Here is a 25,532-nt window from a genome sequence, read left to right on the forward strand (position 1 = left end):
TTTCCCTGTCAAAGTGGTTATATTGTCCATTCTTACTGACGTCTTTTAAGATTTTACCTACAACTGATGTTAATCCATAGGGCCTGTAATTTTTTGGTTCTGACTTGTTGCCCTTTTGTACCCATTTAAGTTGAGCATTCATGTATGTAATTTCAAGGTCATGGAATTTACGTTAAACAAGGTCATACAAGTAAATATAATCCTTGTGGAAGGATATCATTTAGAGAGATACTGCAAGGAAATCTGTACTTTTGGGAATTTTCTGTGTGCATCATGATGGATCAGGAATGTGCCTGCATGGTGTGCAGGATGAAAACTGGACCACAGGACCTGAGGAGATGGCATGAAATGTTGCTCAGGTGGCTGGGCTTTTGGGCATGAGAAACTAGCCCACATGAACAAATTAGTTTGAGCAGCTGCAGGAGCAGTGTGAGTGCGAGGATGAAGGGCAGGTATCGGCTCAGTGTCAATAGGAGCTGGAGTATGAGGGAAAGCCCTTGAGGAGCAGTTGTCAGTCCAGTGAAGCTGAAGTAGTTGTCTGGTCAGTGCAGCTAGGAATCTGGGAATGTGCTATGGATTAGACACTGGCCAACTATGTTGGACATAGTCTCGGGAAAAGAGATTGAGCATTTGGGAGGTGAGCAGTCAATGGGGCATTTAAGCATTTACCTTTACCTTGAGTCCTGTTGCCACACCACTAGATGGAAGAAGCCAGAGGCCCTCCAAGCTGAATTGGAGCTGCTATCAAATGGAAATCAGTGGCCAAATCATTAAAGGAGAGAAGCTGAAATTCTTCGTGAGGAAGATAATGGTTAAAGGTCTTTGCAAATCACGGTAATCAGTAAATTCTAAGTGGGTTACTCAGTAAGTTAGTAACACTGGCCTTAGTTATATGTTATTTAATGTGCAATTTATGATTTATACTTAACCATGATTTGCCTGTTAATTCATGTTTAACTCATTTAGGATAGAAAGTATTGACTGCTTTGTTTACTCTTATATAGTAAAATGCTCTGTTGGTTTAAAACTGTTGGATCTTGTGGCTTTATTTCCTTAGTAAAGAACTAAGGTTTCAAATTTTGTCTACTTTAAACAAAAAGTTACTGGTCCCTAACTAGATCATAACAAAACTGGGGCCTCATCTGGGATTTCAAATCCACAGACGGATATGGGTGCTGAACTAGAAATACATTGATATTTTCATTTATGCTGGCGCAGCAGATTTAAATCACCCTCCTCCTACATGATTATTTGTGCTTTAAGAGAATGCTGCTAACTCTTGCTGGATGTAAGAATAAATTCAATGTTTGAGGGGTTTCTGTTTTGATGGAAGTGTGTTATTTGCAGCAATATTCCCATTGTTCCTTTTGAATTTTCCGGCTATATAGTTACTTTGCTTAGGACTAAGTATTCTATGTGAAGGTAAATGCTTAAATTCCAATCAGTTATCCAGGAACAATGGCTTATTTTGGTTCTAAAATTGCAGCTAACATTTAAGTGCATTTGGCTTTTAATAGAAATATATAGGAATAGTGTCTTCTTTTTAAGATCAATGGCCAGGGCATGAGCATTTCCTTGGTGATTGGGTCACTTTTACTGTCTTTGTTCATGATCCCATTATGTTGGGCAATCAGAGAAGCAGAGAGGCAATACAATGAAGCTCTTCTTTTGCTCCTGCATTAGTTATGTCAGCATCACAGAATATTATGTGTTCTGCCAACATTTAGCTCTTGCCTGAACTAGAATGAACAGAACAAACCTTGGCACCCTAAAAGGACAGTTCAGGAAACATAATAGTCTTCTCCTAGCAGTGTCCAGACTAGTCACAGCTTGATGTGCGATCCAATTTGTTCTGCAAAAAAGGCCTGCAATTAGATATCCCTGAGAAAGCAGGAGAGGCAGATCCTGAAAAAACACTGATGTGAATTAAAATGCAGCAGCGTCTAAACGAGCAGTTGATCAAGAACTATATGACTGACTTGCTGGCGAAATATTCATTTATGAGTGACCCATATCGTGTCATTGTACCACAGATATCATGGTTATTCCCACTATTACATTTTCATTTCTCCACTTACATGGACAAGGAAGACAGACTGAGAAAGATGGAATGAACCAATTATTAGTACAATCAATTCTACTTTATACTTTTTTTTCATTCATTCATTGGATGTGGGTGTCATTGGCTTGGCCAGCATTTATTGCCCATCCCTAATTGCCCTTGAGAAGATGGTGGTGATCTGCCTTCATGAACTGCTGCATTTCATGTGGTGTAGGTGCACCCATAGTGCTGTTAGGGAGGGAGTTCCAGGATTTTGACCCAGTGACAGTGACGGAGCGGCAATATATTTCCAGGTCAGGATGGCGAGTGACTTAGAGGGGAACTTCCAGGTGGTGGTGTTCCCATGTGTCTTTTGCCCTTATCCTTATAGATGGTAGTGGTTGTGAGTTTGGAAGATGTTGCCTAAGGAGGCTTGATGAGTTCCTGCAGTGCATCTTGTAGATGGTACACACTGCTGTGCTGTGCATCGGTGGTGGGGGGAGTGAATGTTTGTGAATGGGGTGCCAATCAGGTGGGCTGCTTTGTCCTGGGTGGTGTCAAGCTTCTAGAGTGTTGATGGAGCTCAACTCATCCAGGCAAGTGGAGAGTATTCCATCACACTCCTGACTTGTGCCTTGTAGATGGTGGATAGGCTTTGAAGAAGTGAGTTACATGTCGCAGGATTCCTAGCCTCTGACCTGCTCTTCTAGCCACAATATTTATATGGATAGCCCAGTTCAACCCCCAGGATGTTGATAGTGGGGGATTCAGTGACGGTAATGCCATTGAATGTCAAGGGGAAATAGTTAGATTCTCTCTTGTTGGAGATGGTCATTGCCTGGCACTTGTGTGGCATGAATTTTACCTGCTACTTGTCAGCCCAAGCCTGGATATTGTCCAGGTCTTGCTGCATTTGGACATGGATTGCTTCAGTATCTGAGGAGTTGCGAATATTGTGCAATCATCAGCAAACATCCCCATTTCTGACCTTACAATAAAAGGAAGGTCATTGATGAAGCAGCTCAAGTTGGTTGGGCCGAGGACACTACCCTGAGGAACTCCTGCAGTGATATCCTGGAACGGAGATGATTGACCTCCAACAATCACGACCATCTTCTTTTGTGCTAGGTATGACTCCAATCAGCGGAAAGTTTCCCCCTGATTCCCATTGACTCCTGCTTTGCTCAGGCTCCTTGATACCACAATCTGTCAAGTGTTGCTTTGATGTCAAGGGCAGTCACTCTCACCTCACCTCTGGAGTCTAGCTCTTTTGTCCATGTTTGAACCAAGTCGTACTGAGGTCAGGATCTGAGTGGCCCTGGTAGAACCCAAACGGAGCATTAATGAGCAGGTTATTGCTAAGCAAGTGCCGCTTGATTGAGGGTAGACTGAAGGGGTGGTAATTGGCCGGGTTTCTCCTGCTTTTTGTGTGCAGGACATGTCTGGGCAACTTTCCACCTTGCTGGGTAGATGCCAATGTTGTAGCTGTACTGTAGCTAGGCGCACAGAAATTTCTGGAGCACAAGTCTTCAGTAGTATTGTCAGGAATGTACTGGAATACACGATGAATGGTAAGACCCTGGGAATTTCCAAGGATCAGACGAGCCTTGCTGTGCATGACTATTGTCCCTTAAGGTAGCGGGACAGAGATAAGGTAGATAAGGTGGTTAAGAAGGCATATGGGATACTTGCCTTTATTAGCCGAGGCATAGAATACAAGAGCAGGGAGGTTATGCTGGAACTGTATAAAATGCTGGTTAGATCACAGCTAGAGTATTGCATGCAGTTCTGGAATCCGCATTATAGGAAAGATTTGATTGCACTAGAGAGAGTGCAGAGGAGATTTACCAGGATGTTGCCTGGGCTGGAGAGTTTTAGTTATGAGTGATTGAGATAGACTATGGTTATTTACCCTGGAGCAGAGGAGATTGAGGGGGGACATGATTGAGGTGTATAAAATTATGAGGGGCATAGATAGGGTAGACAGGAAGGAACTTTTCCCCTTGGTGGAGGGATCAATAACCAGGGGACATAGATTTAAGGTAAGGGGCAGAAAGTTTAGAGGGGATGTGAGGAAGAATTTTTTCACCCAGAGGGTGGTTGGAATTCTGGAACTCACTGCCTGACAGGGTGGTAGAGGCAGAAACTCTCATAACATTTGAGAAGTATTTGGATGTGCACTTGCGATGCCATGGCATACAAGGCTATGGGCCTAGTGCTGGAAAATGGGATTAGAATAGTTAGGCACTTATTTGACCGGTGTAGACTCCATGGGCCGAAGGGCTTTTTTTGCTGAAGACCTTTATGACTGTATGACTCTAATATTGTCTAATATAGCCTTTGCAATATAAAGTGCCTTCAGCCATTTCTTGATATCATGTGAAGTGAATCGAATTGGTTGAAGACTGGCATCTGTGATGCCGGGAACCTCCAGAGGAGACCGAGATGGATCAGCCACTTGGCAGTTCTGGGTTCCCCCTTCAACGAGGATAGGGATACTTGTGGAATCTCCTCCTCCAGTGAGTTGTTTAATTGTCCACCACCATTCACGACTGGATGTGGCAGGACTGCAGAGCTTAGAGTTGATCTGTTGGTTGTGGGATCGCTTAGCTCTGTCTATAATTTGCTGTTTATGTTGTTTGGCATGCAAGTAGTCCTGTGTTGTAGCTTCACCAGGTCAATACCTCATTTTTAGGTATTCCTGGTGCTGTTCCTGGCATGCCCTCCTGTACTCTTCATTGAACCAGAGTTGACCCCCTGGCTTGATGGTAATGGTAGAGTGGGGGATTTGCTGGGCCATGAGGTTACAAATTGTGGTTGAGTACAATGCTGCTGCTGATAGCCTACAGTGCCTCATGGTTGCCCAGTCTCAAGTTGCTGGAGCTGTTTGAAATCTGTTTCATTTAGCACTGTGTAGTGTCACACAAGACGATGGAAGGTATCCTCAATTATGAAATAAAGAAGAGATTAACAAGATTCAATACTTTGTAATGGATCCAGAACCATTTGCTGCAGCATGAACTAAGAATTACCCACTAACATTTCTGAGTTTATGTACTTTTTGAACAGATCTGTCTTTGCTATAATCTAGTAGGGAAGCCATCATGGAGTTATGCAGTATACTGAAGAATAAACTGAAGACCATATCCAGTATAGGGGCACCCTGTTTGTTGAAATTATTCACCACTGCATTGATCTTTTACACTCATTTGAAGCTACTGTCAACGATATTTGCTAAATTAGTCTGTCATCTGCACACCAAAGAATAAAGATCCTCAATGGATCCTGCAAATGAAGTGAAGTGAGAGTGACTGTGCTTGACATCAAAGCAGTATTTGACAGAGTGTGGCATCAAGGAGCCCTAGTAAAACTGAAGACGACTGAAATCGGGGGAAAGCTCTCTACTGGCTGGAGTCATATCTAGCACAAAGAAAAATGGCTGTGGTTGTTGAAGGTCAATCCCCTCAGTTCCCAGACAATACTGCAGGAATTCCTCAGGGTGTAGTGTCCTAAGCTGATCAATAACCTTCTCTCCATAATAAGATCAAAAGGGGATTTTTACTGCTGATTATAATATTCAGTTCCATTTGCAGCTCATCAGATATTGGGTTGAATAATATGCTCCCATATCTGGAGCCTTCGCTACTTCGCGGAGCATAAAATGGGGCGAGATGATCCTGGGCACTGTTTCCGATGCCATCATGCCGGCTTGTAATAATACAGTACATAGGCAGGTCAGAAAGTCAGAAATCTGTCCGTTTTGTTCAAATGGCAATTGAGAAGGCAATTAAGGTAATTAATGAGCCAACTCACAGCAATAATACACTCTCAAGGCAAGAGTATACCTTTTCAGGGTGAGCATCATGACAGGCGGGAAGTCCATTTTTTTATGGGCAAGCTTGTTTGAGTGGGCTTATAAACTGCAGCTGAGACCCCTTAAAACTTAATTGACTGCAGGGAATGAGCAGAGGAACCTTTTGGAGATTGTTTCATCAAGAAGACTCTCCTCTGATTCAGAGGGCTCTTTTGATTGATTTTTTTTCTGTCCATTACCCAGGGGTGAAAAGTCTCTGAGACAGATGGGCATTGTGGTCTTAGTTGGAAACACTTCCTCCAGTGAGGAGGAGAGAAGGGTGAGAGGAAGAAGGGAACACAGGGAAGCTCAGGAGGCTGTGGTTAGGGGGAACCCAGAAACCCTCAGCGAAGTCACAGACAACCTCATGCAGCCCCAAAAGTATACAGGCAGGGACCTCGCTATTTACAACTGAGCGAGACTCAATGCAAAGGATGACTCAGGCTTTCAAAAGCTACTGTGACATCACTTTGGGAGATGCTCACAGGAGAGATCTCATCTAGCTGCATTGGGGGCTACCTGATGCCTGTTGCATCGAAGGTAACAGTGATGCTGAACTCTTCACAACAGACTCATTCCGTGCAGCCTGTTGAGACCTCAGTGAGATAACACAGCCTGCTGCACACTTTTGCATCAAAGTGTTCACAGATGCAATGTTCCAAAGTGATGGAAATTACATCTCCTTCATGCAGGATGTCCAGAGTCAAATGGATAGAGCCTATGGATAGCCAATGCTCATGCATCATAAGGTGATCCTGCCATCCACCTGTTGTATAACTAGACCATTGCTTGAAATGCACAATGACATGGTCTAGGACAGCTGTGTCCTTGTGAAATCATGCTGTCTTTGATGAACAGCAAACCACAAATGATTCCTGCGTTCACTAGTGAGAATTGTGGCACACTGGACCAAGATTGTTCATACTGGTGTCATACCCACCCTGGCTGACATAATGAGATCATTGAGCCCTTTGTGGCAGTTGGGACCAAGTCCTTCTCACCGTGCCCAGACTGTTGACCTCTTTGGCCACCTCCTCCCATGCAGGACAAGAATGACTGGGCTTCCTTCTCTTGTCAGCGGTCGGCATAAGCTGGTCACATCCATCATAAACTGCATGCAGGAGGACACCAAGGCTGACTGAATCTGGGGGCTGGTTTCACCCTTCTGGAACACCTCTCCCCTCATGCTGATGGTGCAGATATCTCTGAGTAACAAATAGACAATCCTCAATACCAAAAGGTGGGAGACTTGCTGATTTTAAAAATTTCTGCCACCTATGAAGATTGACATGTTTCGCAGAGATTAGTGAAAATTTAAATGCACTTACCTGGCCAGGCTGGAAAATGCACAAATCTTTTCTCTGTATAATAAATCCACTGAATTGCTCATCTGATGGGTCACCTGACATTGTTTCATGCCAGGGGGCAATTTGAAATGCTGGCTGTGACCCTGTTCTGGGTCACAACCTTCCACCTCTGAGACTGTACATCTCGCCCTCCAGCACTCATTGGGTGGGATAAAGGTCTGTAACACGCCCTTGCCACTAATTGGCAGCAATTAATGTATTATCAGGCACACTCCGACAGTGGCCCCAGAAGTTGGAATGTCACCGACTTCCAGGCGCAGAACCCGCTGTCGGCATGTGACCATATTGTTCAGCTCATTGGAGCAGTGCGTGCCCACATGCAGCAAGACCTGGACAACATTCAGGCTTGGGCTGATACTGGTAAGTAACATTTGCATCACACACATGCCAGGAAACAGCCTTTTCCCCTTGACCTTCAACAGCATTACCATCCCTGAATTCCCCACCATCAATATCCTGCGGTCACCATTGACCTCAAAGTTAACTGCACCAGGCACATAAATATTGTGTCTTCAAAAACAGGTCAGAAATTGGGTATTCAGCATGTTACTCACCTCCTGACTCCCAAAGCCTTTCCACTATCTATAAGGCACAAATCAGATGCCTGGATGAGTACAGCTGCAACAGAACCTAAGAAGCTCAGCACCATCCAGGACAAAGCAGCCTGCTTGATTGGCACCCATCCACCACCTTAAATATTCATTCCCTCTATCACCAATGCATCATGGCTAGAGAGTATATCTTCTAAAGATATTCTACCGACTCCTTCGACAGTACTTCCCAAACCTGTGATCCTATTTTCTAGAAGAACAAGTGCATCAGGTGCATGGGAATACCACAACCTGCAAGTTTCCCTCAGAGTCACACATTATCCTGATTTCATCACTGTTCCTTCATCATCAATGGTCAAAATCTTGAAACTCCCTCCCTTAGAACACTGGGTGTACCTACACCATAGAAACTGCAACAGTTCAAGAAGTCTGCTTACCACTACCTTCTCAAGGGCAATTAGATACAGACAATTAAAGCTGAACTTATCAGCCATACCACATTCCACAAATGAAAAATAACTCAGAAAATCTTCTTGTATCTCTCTCTGGGGGCCAACAATTGAAATAATACTTTTTAAATGTATAAATTACATTGAGGTAATTGTTGGCTGTTTTAACATTATAATTAAGAAATTCAGTAAGATTCTGACTTTTTAAGCATTACTCTTTGATAGCATGATGAATGCATGCAAAGTAAATCAATATGTATTTAAAATCTTGAGTATGGCAGGCACTTCTATCCACAAGACCTGTGTATGTCAACATTTAAGCTGAAATTCAGTCCATAAGTAACCCACCTAAAGATAAACATTTCCTAAACAAAAACAGAATTACCTGGAAAAACTCAGCAGGTCTGGCAGCATCGGCGGAGAAGAAAAGAGTTGACGTTTCAAGTCCTCGTGACCCTTCGACAGAACTTGAGTTCGAGTCCAAGAAAGAGTTGAAATAAGAGTTGAATCTTATTTCAACTCTTTCTTGGACTCGAACTCAAGTTCTGTCGAAGGGTCACGAGGACTCGAAACGTCAACTCTTTTCTTCTCCGCCGATGCTGCCAGACCTGCTGAGTTTTTCCAGGTAATTCTGTTTTTGTTTTGGATTTCCAGCATCCGCAGTTTTTTTGTTCATAAACATTTCCTATCCTGCCACTAGATGGCAATGTAGTGAGCTTTTGAAGTTGCTGTCCGAGCTCTGTCTGCTGTCTTGTTTTTTCTTCTCCATTGAAGGCTAAGTCCTATACTTTTTAAAGCTTTAACTCACATTTCTGTAAACTTTTGTTGTTGCCCTCTTCTGGGCCTCCCACTCGTGCATTTGGTAATATTGGATACAGTAGTGTAATTGTTAAGGCTGGAGGAGAAACACAGAAATCACAAGTTGAAATCTTGCCATGGAGGTTGTGAAATTGAATTCAATACATCTAGCAATATGCAGCATTGCACTAGAAAAAATGATCAACCCTGGTGAGTTGGACACCCATTTTACACCCAACATACTCTACTGTTCATGGAAAGTAAAATTGTGCAAGATGGAAAATGGGATCCAATCCTGTGGATTTGCTGCAGGGTGGGTATCAAGACCGCGTAAAAAGCATTTCCCCAAAGTGGTCTGTGAGCTAACAATTTATATTCGTGTGTATGTAGCCTCCTTTTCATTTATGAGTAGTTCAATTTGCAAATAACCCAACAGACAAACTTTAGCCTTAAACAAGATAAAGGTTAGTTTATTACAAAAACTACTACTGAAAGTTGCTTAGGCAAAAGTGAAGAAATTATTAACTAAAATGCAGATACAATGTTTAAAAACAGAAAAGAATAAAAAGACACTTAAAGGTACAAAGATTTCAAATCAGCCTTATTGAGATATTGTTGCTGGAGTTCCTTTCTTCCAAAGTGAAGGGAGGTTTGTTTTAGCAACTGTGATAGCTTCAGCAGTCTTCTAGTCAGTCTTTGCCTTTTTCAGGTGGATTCAGCAGGTCAGCAAGTTTTTTGGGGAGAGAAGAGGTTAACTATTCCTCATTAATTCTGTGGTTACAACACTTGCAGATTGCATGGACTCTTGCGGCAGAACAGCAGTTCATTTCTTGATACCTTCCTCTTTGTCTTCCCTTGGGCAACAACCTCCCTGAAGTTGTTTCTCAAATTGCTTCCTAGGGTTTTGCACACCCAATGGCTGTTCTTGGCCAGACTCTATGCAGTTCAAAACTAGAAATAGCTGCTATCCTAAACCTTTGAATCATGTTTCCATATTAGGTATTGTTTAGTCCCGGACTGGGGGCATTGTCTCATCCATTGTCATTTTAGCTGAGGTAATTAACTTTTTATATGTCTCAGCCATTAACTTGAATGGTTCCCATTCTCTCTGATTTGAGGAAATAGTATTCACACCTCCAGTGAAGCCACGATGAGTTTCTGTTTACTTTTGTGGAAATACTACAGCTTGACCAATTGAAAAAGGGCAGGTGATTTTTTGCAGCCATCATTAAGGCTTCTTGTGGCAATTTAAAAGGAAGGTTACCCTTTTCTTACAAAAACTGATAATATCACAACTTGTCATTTGCTAGTACAGAACTTGAGTATTGTTGAAAAAAGACACGTCTAAGCTTTTCGTCTTGCACTCATCAGGACACTCGCAGGAGTACCAGTATAAGGAGGAAACAACAATTAATACTGTATGTGAACAGACTGCTGCTGGTTAGCAAGTGGCATTGCTGTGGAGAATGCACCACTGATGGTGTCTAACAAAGACTAGTGATATTGCAACTAGACATTTGTGACAATCGGTTAGGCTAAGTTTTGCCTTAATGTTAACTTCCCTGCTCCTCTAGATTGCTAACTTCATAAATAATGATGCCATCACTTACCTCCGTCAGTAAATTAGTAAAACATTGTGGAAATGCTAAAATAATTGCCAACTGCTCCATATACAACTAATGCTGGAATTAATTGTCACATTCTCAATACTTAGGGATCAGTAAAATCTATTCTATTCAAGCAATACCATGGGACATTCATTAGTATATATAAAACAATACAGGGATGAATTTGCATCTTTAGTGCATGGGTGATAATCTGATGATGCAGATTTCCCACCTACTGTAGACCCATCTAAGTTTTATTCAAAATCAGATGGTTCTACAATGGGCGAACAATCCATTTTACTAAATTATCATCCAAGTGATGAGAATTAAAATTTATTCCAGTGAATTTTAAAATCATTTGAGGGGAGGTGATGGCATTGTGTTTTTGTTGCTGGACTAGTAATCCAGAGACCCAGGGGACCCGGGTTTGAATCCTGCCACAGCAGATGGTGGAATTTGAATTCAATAAAAATCTGGAATTTAAAGTCTGATGATGACCATTGTCGATTGTTGTAAAAACCTATCTGGTTCACAAATGTCCTTTAGAGAAGGAAATCTGTCATGGCCTACATGTGACTCCAGACCCTGAAATGGCCTAGCTGTATCAAACCGCTACAAAGTCACAAAAAAATAATGAAACCAGACAGACCATCCAGCGTCGACCATGGAATCAGAAACGACAATGGTAAACTCAGCCTTGTCGACCCTGCAAAGTCCTCCTTTCTAAAATCTGGGGGCCAGTACCAAAATTGGGAGAGCTGTCTCACAGACTAGTCAAGCCACAGCCTGATATAGTCATCCTCACAGTATCATATCTTACAGATAACGTACCAGACACCATCATCATCACCCCTGGGTATGTCTTGCCCTACTGGCAGAACAGACCCACCAGAGGTGGCAGCACAGTGGTATACAGTAGGGAGGGAGTTGCCCTGGGAGTCCTCAACATTGACTCCAGACTCCAAGAAGTCTCATGGCATCAGGTCAAACATGGGCAAGGAAACTTCCTGCTGATTAGCACATACTGCCCTCCTTCAGCTGATGAATCAGTGCTCCTCCATGTTGAACACCCCTTGGAGGAAGCAGAGGGGGTGGCAAGGGCACAGAATGTACTCTGGGTGGGGGACTTCAATGCCCTCACCAAGATTGGCATGGGAGCACCACTACTGACCGAGCTGGCTGACTCCTAAATGACATAGCTGCTAGAATGAGTCTGTGGCAGGTGGTGAGAGAACCAACAAGATGGGAAGCATACTTGACCTCATCCTCACCAACCTGCTTACTGCAGATGCATCTGTCCTTCACAGTATTGGTAGGAGTGACCACCACATAGTTGCTCAGGAGACAAAGTCCCGCCTTCACATTTTGTGTTGTGTGGCGCGACCACCGTGCTAAATGGGATAGATTTCGAACAGATCTAGCAACTTAAGACTGGGCACACATGAGGCACTGTGGTCCATCACCAGAAGCAGAATTGTACTCGGACACAATCTGTAACCTCATGGCCCAGCATATCCCCAGTCTACCATCACCACCAAGCCAGGGGATCAACCCTGGTTCAATGAAGAGTGCAGGAGGGCATGCCAGGAGCAGCACCAGGCATATCTAAAAATGAGGTGTCAACCTGGTGAAGCGATAACAGAGGGCTTCTTGTGTGCCAAACAGCATAAGCAGCAAATGATAGACAGAGCTAAGTAATCCCACAATCAATGGATCAGATCTAAGCTCTGCAGCCCTGCCACATCTAGCCGTGAATGGTGTTGAACAATTAAACAACTCACTGGAGGAGGAGGCTCCACAAATATCCCCATCCTCAATGATGGAGGAGCCCAGCACACCAGTGCAAAAGATAAGACTGAAGCATTAGCAACAATCTTCAGCCAGAAATGCCAAGTGGCTGATCCATCTCGGCCTCCTCTGGAGGTCCCCAGCATCACAGATGCCAGTCTTCAACCAATTTGATTCACTCCACGTAATAATTAGAAATGGCTGAAGGCTCTGGATACTACAAAGGTTATGGGCCCTGACAATATTCCAGCAATAGTACTGAAGACTTGTGCTCCAGAACTCGCTGCGCCCCTAGCCAAGCTGTTCCAGTACAGCTACAACACTGGCATCTACCCAGCTATGTGGAAAATTACCCAGGTATGTCCTATACAGAAAAGGCAGGACAAATCCAACCCAGCCAATTACTGCCCTATCAGTCCACTCTCGGTCATCGGTAAAGTAATGGAAGAGGTCTTCAAGCAAGTGGCACCTGCTTAGCCATAACCTACTCATTGATGTTCAGTTTGGGTTCCACCAGGGCCACTCAGCTCCTGAATTACAGCCTTGGTTCAAGCAAGGACAAAAGAGCTAAACTCCCGAGGTGAGGTGAGAGTGACTGCCCTTGATATCAAGGCTGCATTTGACCAAGTGTGGCATCAAGGAGCCCTAGCAAAACTGGAGTCAATGGGGAATCAGGGGGAGAAAACTCCACTGGTTGGAGTCATACCTAGCACAAAAGAAGATGGTTGTGGTTGTTGGACGTCAGCCACCTGAGCTCCAGGACATCACTGCAGGAGTTGCTCAGGTTAGTGTCCTTGGCTCAAGCATCTTCAGCTGCTTCATCAATAACCTTCCTTCCATCATAAGGTCAGAATTGGGGATGTTCACTGATGATTGCACAGTGTTCAGCACCATTTGCGACTGCTCAGATACTGAAGCAGTCCATGTCCAAATGTAGCAAGACCTGAACAATATCCAGGTTTGGACTGACAAGTGGCAAGTAACATATACAATAAACAAGTGTCAGGCAAGGACCATCTCCAACAAGAGTGAATCCAAACATTGTCCCCTTGATGTTCAATGGTAGTACCATCACTGAAACCCCCACTATCAACATTGTCGGGGTTACCATTGACCAAAAACTGAAGTGGCCTACCCATAAAATTACTGTGGCTACAAGGGCAGGTAAAAGGCTCGGAATTGTGCAACAAATAACTCACCGTCCGACAAATAACTCACATCCTGATTCCCCATCTACATGGCACAAGTCAGGAGTGTGATGAAATACTCCCCACTTGCCTGGATGAATGAAGCTCCCACAGCACTCAAAAAGTTTGACACCGTCCAGAACAAAGCAGCCCGCTTGATTGGCACCACATCCACAAACATTCACTCCCTCTACTACCGCCTCTAAGTGGCAGCAGTGTGTACCATCTACAAGATACACTGCAGGAATTTAACCATGCTCCTTCAACAGCACCTTCCAAACCACTACCATCTAGGAGGACAAGGGCAGCAGATAGATGGGAACACCACCACCTGGAAGTTCCCCTCCAAATTACTAACCATCTTGCCTTGGAAATATATTGCCTTTCCTTCACTGTCACTGTGTCAAAATCCTGGAACTCCCTTCCTACCAGCACTGTGGGTGTACCTACACCACATGGACTGCAGCGGTTCAAGAAGGCAGCTCACCACCACCTTCTCAAGGGCAACTAGGGATGGGGAACCCAGCCAGCGAAGCCCACATCCTGTGAATAAATAAGAAAAACATTATTTGTTTCTCTAAAAATTGGCGTAAGTGGAACAACTCACAATTGATTCGATCCACATGAAGACCGCTGGTAAAAACTTGCATAATGCCAGCTTGACTCACTATTGCTTTTGAGACAGAAAGCCATTGAGGAAATCTGTACTGCAAGACTTAAGGACATAGGTGGAATATTGAAAGAGTGCTCAAAGGTGTCATCTTTTTGTGAGACTATGATCTTCATCTGTCTATTCAGGTTGCTCTAGGAGATCTAATTGTGATTCAAAGTTGATCAAGGGAATTCTCCTGCTGCGCTGGCAAACATTTATCAACCAACACCACCAAGGCATATAAATTGGTCATTTGTCTCATTGCTGGTTATGGGATCCTGCTTTGTGGGATTGCACTCCTGTGTTTGCCTACGTAGCATCACTTACAACATTTCCAACATTTAATTTATTGGTTGAGATGAAAGAAAGTGCTGCATTAGTGCCAGCTCCTTTTTCCTTCAATATTTAAGTCAATTTTAGTAGTTGAGATGCTTGTCTACATTGCTGCAGACAGTTTATATTGTGATAAATAGTTCAACAAAATTAATCTAGATGCCTGAAACCTGTAAACTGTAGCTTTTTTCCATATGCATTGTTACGAAAGGAGGAAGTCAGCAATGTTTGAAAATGTGTAAAGATATTTTAGCTAAAATATATTCCTGCAATTCTTGCCATGAAAAAATGAAATGTGATTTTGGAGACCATTCAAGTGTAAATTTTGTTTCAAAAGCTAAATATAAGGCACATCAAAAAATGTTCAACTTTTTAAGTGCCTTGGGACATTTGAGGTTGTCTATATATGCAAGTTGTTGCTAAAAAGTCTATGATATGAAACAAAATATTTCACTATTATTGTTGAATTATAGAGATTTTACTTGTGCAAAAAACAAGTGAGTTACTTATGACATAAGGGTCTTTCACAAATTTGCAATAGTTTCTTTTAATGATCTTTATGCGGAATTCTAAACATATTAATTTCCCGATATCCATTGGATACCCAAATTCAAATGATCAATACATAACATAGCAGACTGCACAATGCATAAATGTAGTCTTTAACAGCTTGACCCAATTTGATGTGAAGCACAGCATGCATTGCAGTTAAAATGAAAACAGGAATGCTGAGGAATATTAATAGCTACTTTGAGAAACCTAATTAATATGCACATGCTGTGTTTGGCAGAAAAGTTCCACTCTGTTATATCTGATAACAATACATTTATTTACAGTGAGTCTTGAAGTATGATTGTGTTCATTTTAGACCCAACAGCCCCTCAAATCTAACGTGACACATTTCATAATCTATTACTTTATAACATATTATTTAATAATGTGTGAATAGCAAGCACTATTCAATCATTTTTTTTGTTTAATTGTGCTTAATTTCAAACACATCTGAGACTTTGCTTAAATCAAGTGCAATGCATTCATCTAAAATACAATTAGCTCAACTACCAATGCGAATGCAATATAGTATAAATGCCTAGGCTTTTGTTCTGTGGAACAAAATTGATTTAACTCTTCATAGTTTATTACTCTGAAAAAGGGATGGCTGTCAAAATGCAGAGCTTTTATTCTGCACCAGATACTGTTGTAAATTAGGTGTCCAATGCAATGCAGCAAGTACAGGGGAGTAAACATCCTTAAGCTTTCTTTCCCACTGGAAAGGCACGGATAAAATTCATCTGCTTTGCTGGATTCCATTAATGCTAAGAATAGAAATCTATTTTTTATGAGAACAATACTTATGGCCTTGCACTTAAATCACTTCAGTAGTTGATTTTATTTGCATTAATACTTGATTTAGTTCATTTTCTGTGAATATAATGAGGAAGTTCATAACTTCCCAGATCTTAGTTGGTCTCTTAGCTGGTCTGGTTTCTGTGCGTAACAATATATTGCATGTATGTAATTGTTTTATTGTATCCCAATGCACTTCAAAGGAGTAAATATTAAACAAAATGTGATATCAAACCAAACAAAGAGATGTTTGGACAGATGACCAAAATCTTTTGGTCGAAGACATTGGTATTAGATAGGGTCCTAAAGCAGGACAGAGAGGTAGAGAGATGGAGAGGTTTAGAGAGGGAATTCTAGAGCTTAAATCCTATGCAGCTGAAGGCATAGATGCCAATGGGTGGAACAAAGAAAATCATGCTCAATAGGACAGAATTGGAGGAGCACAGAGATTGTGGCAAGTTGTAGGGCTGGAGAAAGTTTTAGGCCAGAATCTTCGGGTCGGCGTGCAGGGGCAGGCCCTGCTCACCGACACGTAAAATGACGCGCGGTGGCGTCGGGCATGCATCCAGATGTCACCGCACGTTATTCAGATCCTCAACTCGCCTGCATGCGCGAAAGAGCACAGGCCCCGACTCAGTCTACTGCCCCCGCCCACACAGGGAGCACTCAGTGCTTCCAGGTGCGTGTCACGCTGGGCGGGCCTTAATTGGCCCGACCACATAAAATGGCGGTGCGCAGCCAATTGCAAGCGGCAATCGGCTGTGCGCCTGCTCCTGCCCAACGCCCCCACAATGGGGAGAAAATTCTCCCCATAAAGATAAGGGGAGGCAAGGCCATGAAGGAATTTGAAAACAAAGATGAAAATTTTAAAACAGAGGCTTTGCAGAACTGGAAGCCAATGTAGGCCAGTGAATACAGGTGATGATGGAACTGGACTAGGTGCAACTTAGGACACAAGCAGCAGAGCTTTTGTTGAGCTCAACTTTTCAAGGTTGGAAGATGGGAGGCTGACCAGGTGAGCATTGGAATAGCCAACTCTGGAGGTAATAAAGGCATGAATGCGAGTTTCAGCAGCAGATGAACTAAGGTAGCGTCAGAGTTGGGTGATATTACAAGCAATACTTAGGTGAAAAATAACATTGCATTTTGTTAATGCTCACAATGTAAGAAGTCTTATACATCTTAATGGAAAACCTTTTGATCAGGCAAGAATATAATGATAAATGCAAAGATCATCAAGTATTGGTCATAATTGCCAGTTAATAGACATATAATTTTGAACAAATAATAATTTGCCATTAACTACAGTGTTCACAAAATTATTGACAGAAACTATCTCCCACTATCTTAAGATTATTTTTGTGATAAATTCTTGATCACTAAAATTATTTAAATAATTTACAAAACAACAATTCTTCAATAATTAGTTCTACATATGTTATCTGTGACAAATAAATTTTTTCAGATGTAAAAATAATTAACTCAGATTTGAGGGCAATTAACATTTGAAAAATAATTAGTCACTAAGAAGAAATAAATCCACAATTCTATACATAGCAATCATTATATTTTGTACTATGACAGTTCTTTTACGTTGTGCCTTTATCCTTAAAGCATTCTAGTTTGCAGTTTGAAAAGAAATCAATTTTATTTACAACATAAATGCTTTTCTTTCAGTTTTCATTCTAAGGATCTTTTACTTTATTCTTCTGTTCAATCTGGAGATTGGACATCTGTTTCACAGAACTATCCCTCATCGCAGAATTGCTCATTATTCCATGATCATTCTGGAATTCAAATACCACCAATCCCCCATCAACCACCCCCCCCACCCCCACCTTTTCTCTACAGCAAACTGACTTAAACCTCGATCACCTTTCTTCTTCACTCTCACCCCCAACAATAAGTGGACTTCTTTGTCACTGAGGTTGAGACCATCTAATCAGCTGCCTTTTCCACATCCCTCCCTTCACGGGCCAAACCTCCTTTCAAGTTCCCAGCTGCCCTAGCCCTGAACTCGCATCTTTTTCTAGTTTCTTCTCTCATCTCCAGCTCACCTTGTCCATTACAGTCACCTCCTGCTCCCTTGACTCTCCTCCTTCAGGTACCATGCCATAAGAGCAAGTTGGCAACCATGAAGTTCCATTGGATTGGCCCATGATCATGCTTGGCAAAGTACTGCAGTGGCTTTCCATTGCCTTCTGCAGTATGGCTGATCAGAAAACTCTGGTAAATTGGAAGTATTTACAGGCTGATAATCAACCTGTTGGGCCACATTATGAATCTTTCATGCCCTTCAAGTCCTGAAGTGGAACTCGAACCCAGAGCTTCTGGCCCAGAGATAAGGATGCTACCACTGCGCCACAAGACCTCCTTTCCCTAAACCCTGTTCTCACTAAACTGCTGACCTTCCTACTTTACTTCCTGGTCTCCGTGTTAGCCAATATTGTTAATGTTTCCCTCTTTTCAGTTGTTGTCTCTCTCTCCTTTAAATGTGCCATCAGCATCCCTCTCAAAAAATCAACATAACCTCACTGCCCTTGCAAACTACTGCCCCATCTCCAAACACTCTTTCCTCTCCAAAGTCCTTGAACATGTTGTTGCCTCCCAAATCTGTGCCCACCTTTCCCGGAACTCCATGTTTAAATCCCGCCAGTTAGGTTTCTGCCCTTGACACAGAACAGAAACAACTCTTATCAAAGTCATAATTGACATCCTGCATGACTGTGACAAAAGTAAATTTTCCTCCACGCCCTACTCGACCTGTCTGGAGTCTCTGACATAGTTAACCACACTATCCTTCTCCAAGTCTCTCTACCACCATCCAGCTGGGTGGGACTGCTCTCATTTAGTTTTATTCATATTTTTCTCATCATAACCAGAGTATCACTTTCAATGGCTTCTCTTCCCACCATTACCTCTGACAATCCCCAGGGATCTATAATTGGTCCCTTTCAATTCTCATCTACATGCTGCACATGGTGACCTTATCTGAAACACACATATGCTGATGGTTCTCAGCTCTACCTCATCAGCACCTCTCTAGGCTCCTGCATGTTGCTAGATATCTGCACTTATCTAATTCTGGTCTCCTGCGCATCCCAAATTTTAATTGCTCCATCACTGGTGGCCATGCCTTCAGCTGCCTCAGCCCTGAAATTTCCTTCCTACACCTGTCCGCCTCGCTTTCCTCCTTTTAGACTCTCCTTAGAACCTACCTCTTTGACCCAGCTATTGGTCCACTGACCTAATACCTCCTTATATGGTGTGTCAAATTTTATTTTATAATGCTCTTGTGAAGTGTCTTGGGATGTTTCATTATGTTAAATGTGCTATACAATTATAAAACATTATTGTTGTGACATTGGTATAAGTTAGTGTTAGTGATGCCAGAATTGCTGTGATGCTTTTGTTCTAAGAAATTGCTCTCCCTAATTTCCTCAAGGAAGAATCTGAAGTAATTGGATTGCTGGAGGGTTGCAATGCATAACCCCTGCAGCCATCAATATGGACCCTTCTGTAAGTTGCAAACACAGCATCTCAGAAATGTTATAGCACGTCATATGCTTCTGGAAGAACTGTAATTCAGTGCACTGTAGGGACCTTAAGGTGGTAATTTCAATTCCTTATTGGATCTGAAGGGGCTTTGTGAAATGATTGCAAGTGCGTGTTCTTCATAATAGTAACTTGTTCTGTTCACACTTTTTTGCTATCTGGAAACGCTTGGAAGTGGAGTTTCTAGGGAAGTTAACCGCAGTTTCAGAAATGACATTTATTCACAGTAATTCAGTTATATAATTGTGCTGAGAAATTTTGGTTTTGAGATTTTAGTACTTAGCAATATACTAATAAAACAGTTATACAATACATTATATTGTAAATGCAACATACCTTGAAAAGCAATGTCTTCTCATTCTACTTTAGTGTGTGGCTTTTTAACTCCTGTCTGAATGGCTCTATGTCCCACAACAGTATCATATTTTTAAAGCTATTTTGAACAGTTGTGAGGAAAAAGGATTAGATTTTCCTTGCATGGTGATAATTGGTTAAATTTAAAATTGTTGAGGAATCAACAGTCTAATTTCCATCTAGCAAAATATTTTCCAGTGCTTTGCATTGCTAATTCATAGAAAATGTTTGTGTCTTTGTAGATTTGTATTATTTTTCTTATATAGTGAATTTTACAGTTTGAACATTAACTTCCTTTGGAAGCAATTTTTACAAGTGATTTTAAATCAACACTGTAAGATACCACTGTAGTAAACATAGTGTTGATCACACAACACTAATTCAGTACCCCCTTGACACTGAATAACTATCTATTTTAAAGGCTTTAGAACCATTTTTAAGCAAAAAGTAAGACAAATTCTATGTACATTTATTCAGTCTGTGTCCTCTATATTGTATATGACACTATAAAATAATTTAATGTTTTATATTTGTATGAAGGTGGCATTTAGTTTATTTTCAATATTTTTAATACATGTTAATTGTATACATGGAATGCACTGCATGAAAAGGTGGTGGAAGTGAAATCAAATTTCAAAAGGGAACTGGAAAAAGGCTCAAAACTGGAAAATGTAATAAACGTTGAGAAGCAGAGGCCTGGATATTAACAGGACTGGGCTACATTGGCAGGAGGCATAGTCTCGGACAGGGAGCCCAGATCTGGGTTTCCCTCCATGCTGTGGAGTTTTAATTCCACAGCAACATCTTTTGTCCCTGATAGACTCCTAGCCCGGAAGTCAGCCTTGTTGTCAAGGTTTCCAATTGTGGAGGAGGACTACAAAGCAGGCTGCAGGACCAGATAAGTCTGATCGTGCCCCTGGAGCAGTCTGATCCTGCAATCTTGGAGTCTTTATATAAGGAGAGGTGGTTGGTTGAGAGTGGGGTCTTATGGGAGGGGAGCTTGTTGGGGCAGGAGGTTGGGGGATGCACTACTGTTTCACCTGGCTCACATGGACTGCTGTAAAGGCACACACCTTTTTCCTAAAGCTGACCTTGGGTATTCTGAGGTCTGGAAAACCCAAAGTCAGAGTTAAACCTGTGAAACAGGTTAAATCAGATAAAAGCAAAATACTGCGGATGCTGGAAATCTGGAACAAAAACACACAAAATTCTGGAAAAACTTAGCAGGTCTGGCAGCATCTGTGGAGAGAGAAACAGAGTTAATGTTTCGAGTCCGTATGACCCTTCTTCAGAGCTTAGTTCTAGTATCCTGACGTAAAGTAGCCATGGAAAATGGAAAATTGATATTTCCAATTATTTTCCGTAAATTTAGATAAGGAAGGTTCAGGCAACATGTCGATGAAATTTCTTCAGAGGTTAAGTCAGAGGCTGCTAACCTCATTAAAATATTTAAATTGCCAAACTGCCTCCTGGGATTGGGCTGGCTGCCCATCTCTTGTGCTGCTTCATTAAACCCTGAAGTGGGTAGGAGAGGATGTTGGGTTTGAGATTTTTAAAATTTTTACCTCTGACCTGTCCTAACCCACCCATTTTTGGGTGTTAAAATCCAGCCCATAATAATAAATGACAAAAGAGACCGGTGAAATGGGAGACACGTGACAGATGGAATTTAATGCCGGGAAGTGTGATCTGATGCATTCAGGAGGAAGAATGAGCAGAAGTAATATAAACTAAATGGTACAATTTTAAAGAGGGTGCAGGGACAGAGAGAACTAGGGGTTCACAGATATACAGATCTTTAAAGGTAACCATGCAATGTGATAAAACTATTAAGGAAATGGAATTCTTGGCTTATAAACAAATACCTTGAAAGTGCAGAATTATACCACTGATGCGAAGCTTCAGTTTTGTGATGAGACTAAAGAAGCTGGGATTGTTTTTTTCAAAGCAGAGAAAGTTAAATGAAGATTTACAAAAGGCATTCAAAATCATGAGGAGATTTGACAGACGTTTTTTAGTAGTGGGTGAGTCAGTAACCAATGGACATCAATTTAAGCTAATTGGCAAAGGAACCTGAGGAGAGATAAGGGGTCTTGCTCCTCCTTAATTCCATCACCACCTCCTCCTACAACCCTCTGAAATATCTGTGCTCTCCCAATTCTTATCTCTTGCGCATCCCCAATTTTAATCAATCCAAAATTGGTGACTGTTCCTTCAGCTCTGGAATTCTCTTCCAAAAACTTTCCTTTCTTCAGCTCTCTCTGCTTTTTTAAGACAAGCTTTAAAGCCTACCTGTTGACCAAACATTTGGTCATCTGCCTTAATATCTCCCTCCATGGCTTGGTATCAAATTATATTTGAAAGCACTCCTCTGAACGACCTTGTAACGTTTTGCTAGATGAAAAGCGCTTTGTTTTGCCAAAAGTTGTTGCCATTATTCCACAGGTTAATGTATTTTACAATACACTCTTGCCCCTCTTTGCAAAAATACCATTACGTATCACCTTAAGAGTTAAATTTAAAGCTGTTTTGGTGCACTGCACTTATGTAACATAGAGATTTTTTTGCCATTAGTTTCTTGTCTACATTTATTCTCAGGCAAATTCCAATTAATCTAAGAAAATGGAATGCAGGAAGAAAATTTTTTAAAGTGATGACATTTTTGATACAATGTAATTTGTGGGGATTACCATAATTCTAGAATTCTGACGTTAAGCAGTCTTGGAATGCAGAAAATTGATATTTCCAATTTTTTTCTGTAAATCTAGATAAGGAAGATTCAGCCATCCTGCCAATGAAATTTTTTGCAAAAGGGCCAGGTCGATACACTTGTCAGATTCTGCTAAGGTCCCCATGTGATATCCGTTTGTACAACATTACATGTGTGGTGAATCCGGAGGACAACTTTGAAACTGAATTGGAAATTGCTGCTTCCACCCACCAATCTGTCATTAAAAATATTTCTGTGGTAAGTGCTGAAAATGTAGGCTAGGCTTAACAAGATTCAACGTCATTCAAATGCTTTACTTCCCCGCTGCAGAAGCAAATATGTTCATTCTCCAATAACAATTACATTCAAACCTACAATTCCTGTCATAGAAGTTTGCTATTTCAGCTCATTATCTCCTAATCAAGTAATAGTTTAATTTGAGCATAGTGGAAATAAGCAAACAATATTATGGGCATAGTGGAAGATTCTCCTGTTTAATCGGACAAAAAATGCAGTTTTCATTTGATGTTTCATACAGAAATCATGTTATATTCTAATTACTAAAGCTATATTTTTAAACCATTGGAAGCGTACATTTTAAGTGTTAATTTGTTGAACTGGCATTGCATGAAGATAATCTTTTCAGTTCTTGCTCTCTACTTGTATGACTCTACTTAGCTATTCCAGAGTTCCGGCCTAGATAAAAGCCAGATACTGCGGATGCTGGAAATCTGAAACAAAAACAAAAATTGCTGGAAAAGCTCAGCAGGCCCGACAGCATCTGTGGACAGAAAGACAGAATCACCGTTTCAAGTCCATATGACTCTTCTTCAGAACAAAAGAGAAGTAAAAACGTGGTGAAATATATACTGCTTAAGTGGGGTGGGACAGGTGAAACTGGATAGAAGGCCAGCGATAGGTGGAGGCAAAGGAGAGATTGCGAAAGATGTCATAAACAGAAGGTCAAAGGGGTGTTGATGGTAGTGATACTGGCTAAATGAGGTGCTAATGGTGACATTAAGAGCAGAAAGCAGGAAGAGCAAGTGACAGATGGCCTTAGGGACCATCAACACCTCTTCGACCTTTTGTTCATGACATCTTTCACAATCTCTCCTTTGCCTCCACCTATCGCTGGCCTTCTATCCAGTATCACCTGTCCCACCCCCTTAAACAGTATATATTTCACCACATTTTCACTTCTCTTTAGTTCTGATGAAGAGTCATACGGACTCGAAATGTTAATTCCATCTTTCTCTCTACAGATGCTGTCAGACCTGCTGAGTTATTCCAGCAATATTTGTTTTTGTTCCAGATTTCCAGTCCTTGCCTGCAGGAAACATTTTATAGGATATTTTTATTTCATCTCCACATGATTCATTCATTGTTTTTGAAATTAAGATGAAGTCTAAGAACTCTCTAGTATAGGTTAAGAACTGTGTTCACTGAATAGAAGAAGTTTGAACTTCGTCCTGTTGATAATTTTAGCAGAAAATATTTTCCAATTTGGTCTGAGCCTTTGGGTAAAAATTTCAACATTAGGACTTTCACATTCTGTAACTGTTCAAACTCACGGGAAAAAGAATGGAAGAGTTACAGTTATATAGGGTGGAATTTTACTGCCCCTCCTGCTGGCGGGATTTCCAGTCCCGTCAAAGTGAATGGACTTTCACCCTCACCGTGACAGGACCGTAAATAATCACACATAGTGTTTCTCATGAACTCAGTACTTAGTTAAGGCAATGTAGTCATTGTTGTATAGTAGGAAATAGGGTCTAGCCCAGTAATTGCTCCAAATACACATGGCTCTCAGGCAAATTTTGTCACTATCTATCAACAGTTGTTATAGTTTGACTCTGAGGCCAGAATTTCCTGAGCTACTTCATGGAAACTGATATTCTAATTGATGGCTAACGGTAACTTGAGAGGCGGATTACAGTTGCATATTGTCCAAAATCTGATGTCGAATTCTGCCACATCCAGCTTTAAGTTTCCACTCTGCCATCAGATATCAAGATGATGCTATTGTACAAGAAGGCCCTGCTTTGGTGAGCAGGCTAAGGGCATGCTGAGACATTTTGAAAGAGGATTTATTAACCATATAGGGTGCACTAAAACAATAAATGTCTGACGCCCAAAGGCAACATGGTTTTATCTACACAGACTAATTTTAATGGAAAACACCTAATACAATATAGATAAATGTACTAAAGTATCATTACTTATTACAGTATTGCTATTGTTTCTATAGTGTTGAAATCCAGCACTTTCACCCATGTTACATACCATTTTGCTGATAATCAATAAACTGTAACTAAGGAGGTAAAGTGCACACATTAATCAAAAGCATAGACACACATGTGGATAGTGACTAATGTATTAGACAACTTTGCACTTAAAATAAAAATAAAAATACCTTTTTATGACATTCATAGTCCAGGAAAACCGATGACCAATGTTGGTTAATTGGTTAATTATGCATTCTACTGCAAGTCATCTGAAGGAGAAGCATTAACAAGAATCAATGGCAATTAAGTATGATTAATAACCACTAAATAAATCTTGTTTCCATAATTCCGAAATCCAGCATTTCACCCATGTTACAGACCAATTTAACTGATAATGAAGAAGCTGTTACCAAGGAAGTAAAGTGCACACAACAATCAAAAGCACAGACACAATGTTTTACATCTTATCATTTTGCCAACAAATTTAGATAAAGTACATATCCTTATGCCATATAAAAGAGCATTGAAATCAGATTTCCGATGACAGGGTCTATTATTCACTTTTTTAATTTTCTAATCAAAAATGCAATGAGCCATATCTGGATTCTCTATCAGCCACATGTGGACTAATGTACTGAACAGCATTGCATATTACAGACGAATGTTGCTTTTGAAGGAGCGTGTAACATTGGTAAACAGAGTGATTAATCAAATA

General features: G+C 41.3%; 1 protein-coding gene across 1 annotated transcript in view; it reads left to right on the top strand.

Moving 5' to 3' along the window:
- Positions 1-25,532, top strand: part of LOC121290452 (cilia- and flagella-associated protein 47-like) — a 661,534-nt gene that overhangs the window by 383,285 nt on the left and 252,717 nt on the right. The window contains 1 exon segment of the mRNA XM_041210889.1: positions 22,651-22,850. Within this exon segment, the coding sequence (XP_041066823.1) occupies positions 22,651-22,850 (200 nt within the window).

Source organism: Carcharodon carcharias, chromosome 18 (genome assembly GCF_017639515.1).
Source record: "Carcharodon carcharias isolate sCarCar2 chromosome 18, sCarCar2.pri, whole genome shotgun sequence".
Taxonomy (NCBI): Eukaryota; Metazoa; Chordata; class Chondrichthyes; order Lamniformes; family Lamnidae; genus Carcharodon; species Carcharodon carcharias.